The 11,037-nt window shown below is 47.6% G+C and overlaps 1 protein-coding gene across 1 annotated transcript in view; it reads left to right on the top strand.

Annotated features, from left to right (window-relative positions):
- Positions 1-7,793: 7,793 nt before the first annotated feature.
- Positions 7,794-11,037, top strand: part of MTPN (myotrophin) — a 54,170-nt gene continuing 50,926 nt past the window's right edge. The window contains exon 1 of the mRNA XM_002711934.5: positions 7,794-8,188. Coding sequence (XP_002711980.1) covers positions 8,117-8,188 — 72 coding nt within the window. The 5' untranslated portion in view covers positions 7,794-8,116. The remainder of the gene's footprint in view (positions 8,189-11,037) is intronic.

Below are 11,037 nucleotides of genomic sequence, written 5' to 3'. Positions count from 1 at the left end.
TTTAAGGTTGAGCGACCATGCTAAGGGTTTTCTATGTTTTGCCAACTGTGATGTAGTGGACTGCTATTGTCTGAGTGTTTCAATTCAGAGTTTTAGACCAGAGTATCATGGGGGGGGGGGGTGCTTTCTCAAAATGGAGTCTCAGGTGCTCCAAAATGGAGTCCTTATTGTCAAGGTGCTACTTCAATAGCTGCCCCCCTATTGGAAACGGTATATTGGAGAAATTTGCGGTGGCAATTAAATGTTTAAATGTTTTATTCTAGATTGATTTGTTCCTTCTAGTTGATATGTTCACAGCTCGTTTCCCAAAACTTAGCACATGTCCCTGTCCAACCACTGTGGACCCAGAAAGTGTATCCAACTAGGGAACATGTGTGCAGACACTACCAGTGGCCACCAATCTGCCTTTTTTAGTATTAGATGCCAGGATAACCTTGCCAAAAGGAAAGGTTATATCTTAGATTCACAACTTGTGAATATAAGATTATATGAGGGGCCGGCACTGTGGCACACTAGGCTAATCCTCCACCTGCAGAGCCAGCATCCCATATGGGTTCCAGTTCTAGTCCCTATTGCTCCTCCTCCAGTCCAGCTCTCTGCTAGGGCCCGGGAAGGCAGTGGAGGATGGCCCAGGTGCCTGAACCCATGCACCCGCATGGGAGACCAGGAGGAAGCACCTGGCTCCTCCTGGCTTTGGATCGGCGCAGCTCCGGCCATTGCAGCCACTTGGGAAGTGAACCAACGGAAGGAAAACCTTTCTGTCTCTCCCTCTCACTGTCTGTAACTCTACCTGTCAAATAAATAATAAATAGTCTAAAAAAAGAATATATGAATGTAAGAATGGGCAGCCTCCATTCTATAAAATAAAATGGGAGCTCTCAGACTATAGTAGAACAGTAGGCTTTATAAAGTGGGAACAAGGAAGCAGAATAATAGGGAAACATGGATTGGTTAGCATCAGGTCACTTAGTTACTTTTTTTGTAAGGTTAAAACAGAGAATTTCATTAGGCTGACTCAGGTAAATTTCAGTATCTTGTTTTGGAGAAATGCTGGTCTGTTTTGAGATCTATTTAACATTTCATTTTGATCTTGTGGCGTTCAATATGATTGACTCCATTTTGGTTTCATATGGTCTGTTGGAACCTCACAATGGCTCAGAACAATGGTTTCCTATATGTTTCATTTAACACTCCCCTCCCCATGTGCAAAATAAGTGCATACTGTTTTCCAGGGAAATAAACACAGTAGTTTTATCTTATCACACTATCAGTGTCAAAGTCCAGGTTGGGCTTAGATGCATCTTCTCTTGATCTGGAGACATGTAAACTAAATAAACAAGGCATCCCCATCCTACCTATCACCCAATATACTTAATACAGAATGAGAGAGTAGGAACAGGAACCTAAACAACACAAATTGCTGTTTGAAAAGGGAAGAACAGGATACAGATAGCAATCATTAGTCTGTGGCAGTTAAGGAAGCCGGCCCAGCAGACATTGCAAAGATTCTGTCTATGGCAGTGGAGAACATTCCTTGATCGGCCCAATTTGATCTAGGGTAGTTCCCTCTCTCAGCGTACTGTCTTCTGCAGTCCTTAGCTCCATCTTCTACAGAGGTTCTTCCTGTCCGGCAGCTGTGTTGTCCTCAACTTAAGGAAGCGTTGGAGAACATGCTCTCCTTGGAATTTGAGCAGATTTCTCAGACTACTTCCTGCCCTTAGGAGGTTGAGGCTACATGGTCATTTCAAATCTATGTGCAGCTTCCTGTGAAGATGACTCGTAGATATTTTGGCATCACTTCAAAAACTGTAGTCAGCCTCTTCTATAGTTCATGCCAGCTCCATGTTCCATTGTCTCAGTCACTGTACTAAGACATGGTTTTCATTTTTTATTTCTTCTTGAGGATAGTTTGAGCCTGTGAGTTTTCCTTGTAGCAAAAACTGTCCCGAGGTCAGCGCTGTGGCTCACTTAGTTAATCCTCTGCCTGCGGTGCCGGCATCCCAGATGGGCACCGGGTTCTAGTCCCAGTTGCTCCTCTTCCAGTCCAGCTCTCTGCTGTGACCCAGGAGTGCAGTGGAGGATGGCCCAAGTGCTTGGGCCCTGCACCCACATGGGAGACCAGGAGGAAGCACCTGGCTCCTGACTTCAGATCGGCTTAGCTCCAGCCATAGCGGCCATTTGGGGGGTGAACCAATGGAAGGAAGACCTTTCTCTGTCTGTCTGTCTGTCTCTCTCTCTCTCTCTCTCTCTCTCTCACTGTCTAACTCTATCTGTCAAATAAAAGAAAAAAAAAAAAGAACTCTCCCATTTTGTTCCCTGAGTACCACTTTAACCTCTTCGGAAATTTGAGCAATGGCTCTGAGAGTCATATCTTTGACTTGATTCATGTCACAAGGTTGAGTTCTAGTCAGCCTTTGTTACTCACCTCAGCTTTATTTTTTACAGATTCTTCCTGTTATTTATTTTATTCATTTGAAAGGTGAGAATGGGGGTGGGGACAGACAGATCTCCCATTTTCTGGTTCATTCTCCAAAATGCCTGGAACAGCCAGGGTTGGGCCAGGCCAAAGAAGAAGGCTGGAACTCAGTCCAGCCCTCCCACATGAGTGCCAGGGACCCAACTACTTTTGAGCCATTACCAGAGTGCATATTAGCAGAAAGCTGGAATCAGGAGCAGAGCCAAGACTTGAACCCCAGCACTCTGATATGGAATGTGGGCATCCCAAGTGCGATTTTAGCCACGCACCAAATGCTCACCCCTTAATTTTGTTTTTTAATGATTAAAAATGAAAATCACTTGTACCTTCTGACTGTTCAAGAGTCCACATTTCACTCCCAGTGATTCCTTTCATTCCTAATTGCAAACTGGACAATTACTTTCTGAACTCATCTTTTCCTGTACTTCTTTATGTAATCAGTAGTCACCAACACAGCCCAGTAGCTTTCCATTTTCCACCAGAGCTACAGGTTCATAGAGGACATTACCTGCCTTCCATGCCTCACCATACTATCACAGAAGTTTCATTCTGATGTATGTGAGTCACCACCTCCCTTATGTTTTCTCCTATCACCTCCTTTGTTTGTGTTCAAAGTAGCCCCCAAAGCTAATATCTTCCGTATTTCAAATTTTTGCTCCAGTAACATCACCATTCTAGCAACAATTTCTGTATTAGTCAAGTGTGGTTCAGGATTGCACCAGGGATAAACACCAAAATCCCAGAGGCTTAAAACAATGAAAGTTTCATTCATATTCATACTGTGCACCTGTGATGGGATTGGGGACTGGGAGAGTGGAGGGCAGGAAGTGCCCTGCTCATTGTAGTCTATCAGGAGCCCAGACCGATTGTGTAATAGCTATCTTGAATGTTGCTGGTTGTAGCAGGACAGAAAAATTAACTCTGAAGGATCTTGAATTGGTGAGCGTGAGAATGATACACATTACTAAAGCTCATAACTAATAGGCCAGTATTAGTTATGTGGCATTACCCAACCACAAGGATACCAGGGAGAGAGATTGCCTCTTGTGTTCAGAATTGCAGACAAAAGGAAATACTTGTTGATCATCATGAATACCTTCCAAAATAGGTAAATTTAAAAATAATGAAAATATTTGTGATAATATTTGTTCTGTGAAAGGGGAAAAGAAACTTGTCGCTCCCCCTCTTCATGGAGGAACGACACTAAACCCTGCCTAGGCTTCATATCCGAGTCACGGCACCATTATGTCGCTCCCCCTCTTCGTGGAGGAACGACATAGGACCCTGCGTTGTTCTTTTGTCTGCTCGGCCCTCCCCGGGTTTGCTGCTGGTTCTTCCTGGGTTGGCTACCGTCCCTTCCACCTCCGTGGAAGGGCGGTTCCCCCTGCCACTTTCCCCACTTCCGCGGGGGAGCGGCACACCGCCGGCCGGCTCTCTCGGGGGCTGCACAGGTGTTCCTTCAGATAGATGTTCCCGGTGCATGTTGTCTCTCTCCTCCTTTATAGTCCTCTTCCACCAATCCCAACTCTGCTACCCACACGCCGAGTATGCTGCTCTCCTCCAATCAGGAGCAGGTCCTGCTGTTTATTGGTTGAACTGGAGGCAGCTGTGTAGAAGCTGTTTCCTCCTCTCCCAGCGCCATATTGTGGGAGAGCAGATGCATAGAATAAGTCTTAATTCCAGTAACTTAGTCTAGTCCGAGTTGCTCCCAGTTGCTCCCTACAAAACTGTGTTATATGATGAAGTAATTAGGGGCCTTATTTGAAGTGGGGTGGGTGGCCTAGGAGGTAGATATAACATTTTCATCAAGACCCCAGACAGGAAACAATAAGCATAAAGGCCTTAAGTGGAATAAGCTTGTTTTTCCTTAAACAGAGATGAGATACATAGAAATCAAAGAAATAATGGAGTGGGTGGGAGAACCAAAAAGCAGGAGAGGCTTTCAAAGGTCAGATCACGGAGAGTCCAGCAGGCCAAAATAATTAGGATTGAAGCAGCTCAGAGATGATACAGCTTTTGGAATGGCACAGAAAGGGGGCAGCAGTGAAGACGGCAAAAAGAACAAATTTGAAATACTTTCAAAAGACTTGAGGATAACTTCAATTAGAAAGGAAACTTGGAGGGCTGGCACTGTAACACTGTGGGTTAAGCCAACACTTGCATCATGTATTGAAACAGCAGTTCATGTCTCACCTACTCCACTTCCAATCTCACTTCCTGCTAATGCACCTGGGAAGGCAGCAGAAAATGGCTGAAATGCTTGGACCCCTTCCACCACGTGGGAGACCAAGACAAAGTTACAGGGTCCTGGCTTCAGACTGGCTCAGACCTGGCTTCTGCAGCCACTTAAGGAGTGAATCAGGGGCCAGTACTCTGGCATAGAAGGTTAAGCCTCTGCCTGCAGTGCCAGCATTCCATATGAACACCAGCTGGGGACCCGGCTGCTCCACTTCTGATCCAGCTCCCTGCTAATGCACCTGAGAAAGCAGCAGAGGATGGCCCAGGTGCTTGGGACCCTGCATCCATGTGAGAGACTTGGAAGAAGCTCCTGACTCCTGGCTGCAGCCTGTCCTAGCCTGGGTCATTGCAGCTATTTGGGAAGTGAACCAGTGGATGGAAGGTCTCTCTCTCTCTCTCTCTCTGTATTTCTGCCTTTCGAGTAAATAAATAAATCTTTTAAAAAAAGAAGAGTGAACCAGATGGAAGGTCTTTATCCCTCTTTTCTCTCTCTCACTCCCTCTCAAGTGAATACATAAATCTTAAAAAAAAAAAAAAAACAAAGAAAATCTTGGATTGGGAAGCATTATTATGACTCCTTTGTTTATGTTTTTATTCACAGGGTGGTTGTTGGCAGCATCACTTACAGAGACAGAGAAACACAACAGACAACTAGGTTTAGAATCTACAGGAGACCCAGTACTACATGAGATGTGTTAAGTGTGAGACATTCAAATGGGTAACACTAAATCTAATGTGGATTGCATATGAGAATTCTAAGAGATGTAAATCAAGAGCCATCAAAGTGTGATTCAGAAATCACATAGGTGGGTGTGAGAGTTAGAGAAGAGATGGAGACTCTAGGATTTCCTCCTAAAGATTTGTTTCCAGAAATGTATCATCACTGGGGATGTGGATTCGTATTTTTAATTGTTAGGCAGCAAAATTAACAGAGTAAGAATCTAGCCAGCTGTTAAATATTTGGATGTTTTTATTTGAAACTTCTGTTATTTCTAAATAATAGCTCCCCCAACAAATTACCGTAGTTTACACATATCCGTATTTTACACATGTGGAACACGGAAGTAGAGGGGGATTAAGTAAACTTCTCCAGATAGCACAAAATTGGTGAGGGTGGGTCCTGTATTCATAAGCCGTCTGGCTCCACAGGCTGTGTTCTGAACGCCCACAGTATGTTGCAACAGCAGTAGAGTAGCTTGGCATGTTTGTTTTGTGTGGTATAAATAATAGACCTGATTTTATATACAGGCATAATAGTCCCCATCAGAGTTCTGGTTGCATCTCTCAATGTTCACGTGTGCATGTCTGAGTCAGCCAGGGCTGCACCTTAAGGTAATCACATACAAACCCTAGGAAGAACAGGTTTCACTAGAACAGTCCTGAAGCTTCAAACCATTAGAAACAAACACAGAAGTTGTAAAACACAAATTGTACAAGACAGTTAAGTCTGCTTCACTGGTGGCATCAACCTGAATACCTAGTCCTGGGCATCATTTGTTGGTCAGGAAGAGGAGTTAACTATTTCCCCCTCCTCAGAAAATTATGCATATTAACATACTATATTCATGCTGTTTTCCTAAGTATTGAAGATTTCCTTAAGGCAGGAATTGATTTATGCCACTGCTTTTTACCGTAGTCTCTGTGCATAGTGAATCTGACATGTAGTGGGAGCCCAAGCAAAGAAGGGCAGGAAGGAGGGACGGCAAAAGGAGGGAAGGAAGGAAGAGGAAGAGGAAAGAAAGGGGGGCAAAGAAGGGAGGAAGATGGGAGGGAGGGATGAAGGGAGGGAGGAGGGAGAGGGAAGGGAGGAAGATGGGAGGGAGGAAGTGAGGCAGGAAGGACTGGAGGGAGAGAGGGCAGGAGGGAGGGATGAAGGAAGGGAGAAGGGAGAGGCAAGGGAATAAGATGGGAGGGAGGAAGGGAGGCAGGAAGGACTGGAGGGAGAGAGGGCAGGAGGGAGGGAGGATGGGATGGAGGGAGGGATGAAGGGAGGGAGGAGGGAGAGGGAAAGGAAGGAAGGGGAGGAAGATGGGAGGGAGGGATGAAGGGAGGGAGGAGGGAGAGGGAAGGGAGGAAGATGGGAGGGAGGAAGGGAGGCAGGAAGGACTGGAGGGAGAGAGGGAGAGAGGGCAGGAGGGAGGGAGGATGGGATGGAGGGAGGGATGAAGGGAGGGAGGAAGGAGAGGGAAGGGAGGAAGGGAGGCAGGAAGGACTGGAGGAGAGAGGGAGGGAGGGCAGGAGGGAGGGAGAGAGGGCAGGAGGGAGGGATGAAGGGAGGGAGGAGGGAGAGGGAAGGGAAGAAGATGGGAGGGAGGAAGGGAGGCAGGAAGGACTGGAGGGAGAGAGGGCAGGAGGGAGGGAGGATGGGGTGGAGGGAGGGATGAAGGGAGGGAGAGGGAAAGGAAGGAAGGGGAGGAAGATGGGAGGGAGGGATGAAGGGAGGAAGGAGGGAGAGGGAAGGGAGGAAGATGGGAGGGAGGAAGGGAGGCAGGAAGGACTGGAGGGAGAGAGGAAGAGAGGGCAGGAGGGAGGGAGGGAGGGAGGGAAGAAGGGAGGGAGGAGGGAGAGGGAAGGGAGGAAGGGAGGCAGGAAGGACTGGAGGGAGAGAGGGCAGGAGGGAGGGAGGATGGGATGGAGGGAGGGATGAAGGGAGGGAGGAGGGAGAGGGAAGGGAGGAAGGGGAGGAAGATGGGAGGGAGGAAGGAGTCAGGAAGGACTGGAGGGAGAGAGGAAGAGAGGGGAGGAGGGAGGGAGGACGGGATGGAGGGAGGGGAGAGAAGGGAGAAACCCAAATCAAAAATCGCCTGAACTTGACATCTTTAGAAGGTGAGCAAGAGGCCCTCCAAGATTTAAAAAAGTTCTTCCCGTTTACTGGGTGCAGAAATCTCCTATTCCAGTCTGACCTGCTCTGACCCTCCCCCACCGGCTCTTCTCCCCGCAGCTCCCCGGTACCCCTACACTCAGCTTCCCAAACCCGGGAACCCCTCCCCAGCCCCTCCCTCCCGGCCAGGCGAGGGCCACCTAGCCACTGCGCCTGCGCACTAGTGTGGCTCGCGCCGCCGGCGCAGGGGCGGGGTCCACAGAGGGCAGTTCCGGGGAGGGGAAGAGGAAGAGGAAGTTAGGGGCGGGTCCTAGCGGGGAGTGAACCGGAAGTGCTAGCGCTCCAGCTTCTCTCGGCCAGGCGGAACCTGCTCCGCTGGGCCTGGTGGCCGCAAAAGTTCATTCTCCCGCCCCAACGGTTGTCGCGGCCAACTGCCTCGCCCGTCTGGCAGCCTAAGCCGCCTTCTCGTCTCCTCTCCGGCTTCGTGCGGCCCCGTGTCCCTCCCGCCGGGCGGTATCCGCTGGCTGCTGCCGCCGCCGCCTCGTCTTCTGCCGGACCAAGCGGCCCGCCCCGCTGCAGCGATGTGCGACAAGGAGTTCATGTGGGCCCTGAAGAACGGAGACTTGGACGAGGTGAAGGACTACGTGGCCAAGGTGAGCGGGCGAGAGGACGGGGGTGGGGTGGAGATGAGGCAGAGCTGATGGAGCCGGGCTGGCGGGGGCGGGCGGGCGGGCGGGGAGACGGGCGGAGGTGGCTCGGAGGAGACGGGGAGTGCAGGTGGCCGGGTGGCGGGTGGCGTGCTGTGTCAGGTCCCTGCTGTGTGCTGTTGCCGGCCGGAGCCCTCGGGGCAGGGCCGGAGTGGTCCCGGGCTCCCGAGAGTCCGTCCTGAGCGCTGAGCGTCTGGGGCTGGCCCCTTAACTCTGGCTGTGAGTGGGGGTACGTCTCCGTCTCCGACTTGCCCGTCGCCGGGCGAAGTCGTCTGAGTAGCGTTTTCTCTAACTCTGGGCCTGGCGTGAATTTTAAAAAGTCACTGACCGTGAAAGAGGGTACCGAAAATAGCAGTAGTTAACATCCTGAAACTCGGTGTCACTTGGTTGTGGAGCCTTGACTCAGGGTGTGGCCTTTTCCTCTCCCCTCGCCACAACAAACGCATCTTTGCCTCAAGTGGTAGGGCTGTCAGTTGACATCTGGGGTGTTGGAGAAATAGGAGTGGTCGTCAGACAAGCAAGCGTGGTAAGTTCATCCTCTCGCCAGTTCGCTCTGGAACGCTCACATGCGTGATGATGCGGTGCAGTGACAGTGTGCTTGAGGGTGAAATCATGATCGGGAGAGCCGACCTCAAAACCCAAGCGCAGACCGTAAAACCGCAGCCGTAATGAGACCCGTGACCTCACCTTCTGTAGGAGGGGACTTACAGGTGATTCTAGTATGGTGCTCACCCAACAAAAAGGCTTCCAGAATGGAAGTCTGGTTTTGTGACGCTGCGAAGGGCGTCTTGCGCACCTTCTGGAACGCGGGAGAGCCTATTGTAGATTTTCATTCTTCCAAGGTGTGACCAGCGGCGTGCCGCCTTGGAGATGTGTGGTAGGAAGCCAGGAAGCAGAAGCAGGAGTTTCTTAAAACTTGGAGGGTTGCGCAAGGCAGGCTGCTGACTGCTGTACTGTATTCTGTACCCTCACAATTTAGATCTTTCTGCTTGTTGCTTGCAGTGGCTTTTTAGGACAGGGTGCCTTCTGCGCACTGTCTTCTCCGCTAGTGGTTTCTCACTGAGATCTGAATTATTGGCTGTTTCAATGTAAGGTTGAAGAAAAGAAATTATGTGGAACTGCAGTCCGTGGTAGCCTGACCAGTGGTGGGACATTGTATTCTGGAAATGAGTAGGCTTTGGTTTTCTTGTCAAGGCGGAACCCAGGTTATTTGAAATTCAGAAAGTTGCTAAGTACTAACTGAACTTAAAGCTACAAAAGTAACACACTTCATATGCAGTCTTCGTGATACATATGTTATCTTTGCAAATACTACAAGGTAAGTCCTATCATTAGTCTCATACAGATACTGATTTTACAAAATGGTGAACCTAGAAGTGCTCACTTCAGAGCAGAGACATTTTAGTTACCCCATACAGTCTCTCTCACTCTAAAACATAGTTGTGAAAGCATAAAAAAACAAGATTTATGGTAGGACACCCCCAAGTTCCACATCCAGGCCAATAATTTGTGCCCAAGGAGTTCTCAATCACATGAAAACATTGTTGTAAGAATATATGCCAATAAGGATGGATTAATTTAATTTCCTTTCAGGTGGCTTTGAAATTAGGTTACTGTGTTAAGTTTGATTCTCCCCTAATTACTACCGTACCACCTACTGTCATTAACAACAACAACAAAAAAAAATGTGTGTGATAGGGAGGATGTACAAAAGTAAAGGAAGTATTGAATACCAGGTTATCCAAAAGGGTTTGACTGTAATGTAATCCTACTTACAGACCATTGAACTTTTGCCTTTCTTAGTTTTCACTGAGTAACATGGTTCTCTTAAAATATCTTTTACTTTGTTAATGAGAACAATAACCAAAACAAAAAACACCTGACCCTCCAGTTTTTTATTGATGAACTCCTTTATTTTGCCTTTTTACACTCTCAAGTCCTAATTACAGCCTCTTCTGCTCAGCTGCCTCTTCTGTACTTGTTCATTATCTCATCTTTTTCATCCATCAATTTAGGAGCATTATTTGCTGAGTTTAGGTGCATTTATCTGAGTTGGTGTATACAGAGCACTAAAGAAACATTTGAACTTGTCTAGTTTTCATTCTTAGAAGCCTTTTTAAAATAATCTATTTAGTAACTTTATGCAAATCACTCATATTGTTAACATATAAGAATGTTCTTGTAGGAGAAGCATTTTAATGTTTTTCTTTAAAAAAATCGGTAATTGTATGTTTTTACTTGCTTCTGACTTCTCTACAGAAATTGAAGTATGGATAGCCATAAATTGTTGATGTTAAGTGAGTTTTTGAACTCTGAAGAGTCAGTTCAGAATTCCCAGACCACTGAAAATTGCATGTTTCTATAAGGAAAAAGCAACATACAGGAAAAAAGTTAGGTTACTCCATATTAAACATTAAAATGATGGTTGAGGCAATTTTAAAAAGTCTTTCACTAGTGCATTTTGGCTTCTTGACTGACCGTAAGCCACAGTTTATGAGTTCACCCACTTTTGTTGGTGGGGGGAGGGTGCCGTTTTGATCCCAAGCACTTGACCAGGCCTGGAATGATACCAGAGAAGCTGAATGCAGTGCTTAGGAAGCTGGAGCATCTGTACACGGACCTAAAGGAGAGCACTTTAAGACTTTGTGGTTGCCCCACCCCCGACCCCCTAACTAGTCAGTTTACACAGCACCACTGCAGGGATCTCTCTAATGTGAATCTAAACATATTGGCTTTTTCAGCCAACCTCCTTTTTTGTGATTCGTCTGGACTTGGGAGAAAAGAGCCAACTCTTG

Source organism: Oryctolagus cuniculus, chromosome 3 (genome assembly GCF_964237555.1).
Source record: "Oryctolagus cuniculus chromosome 3, mOryCun1.1, whole genome shotgun sequence".
Lineage (NCBI taxonomy): Eukaryota > Metazoa > Chordata > Mammalia > Lagomorpha > Leporidae > Oryctolagus > Oryctolagus cuniculus.
Note: the sequence above shows the minus strand (reverse complement) of the source record. Positions and strands in the feature narration are given on the sequence as shown.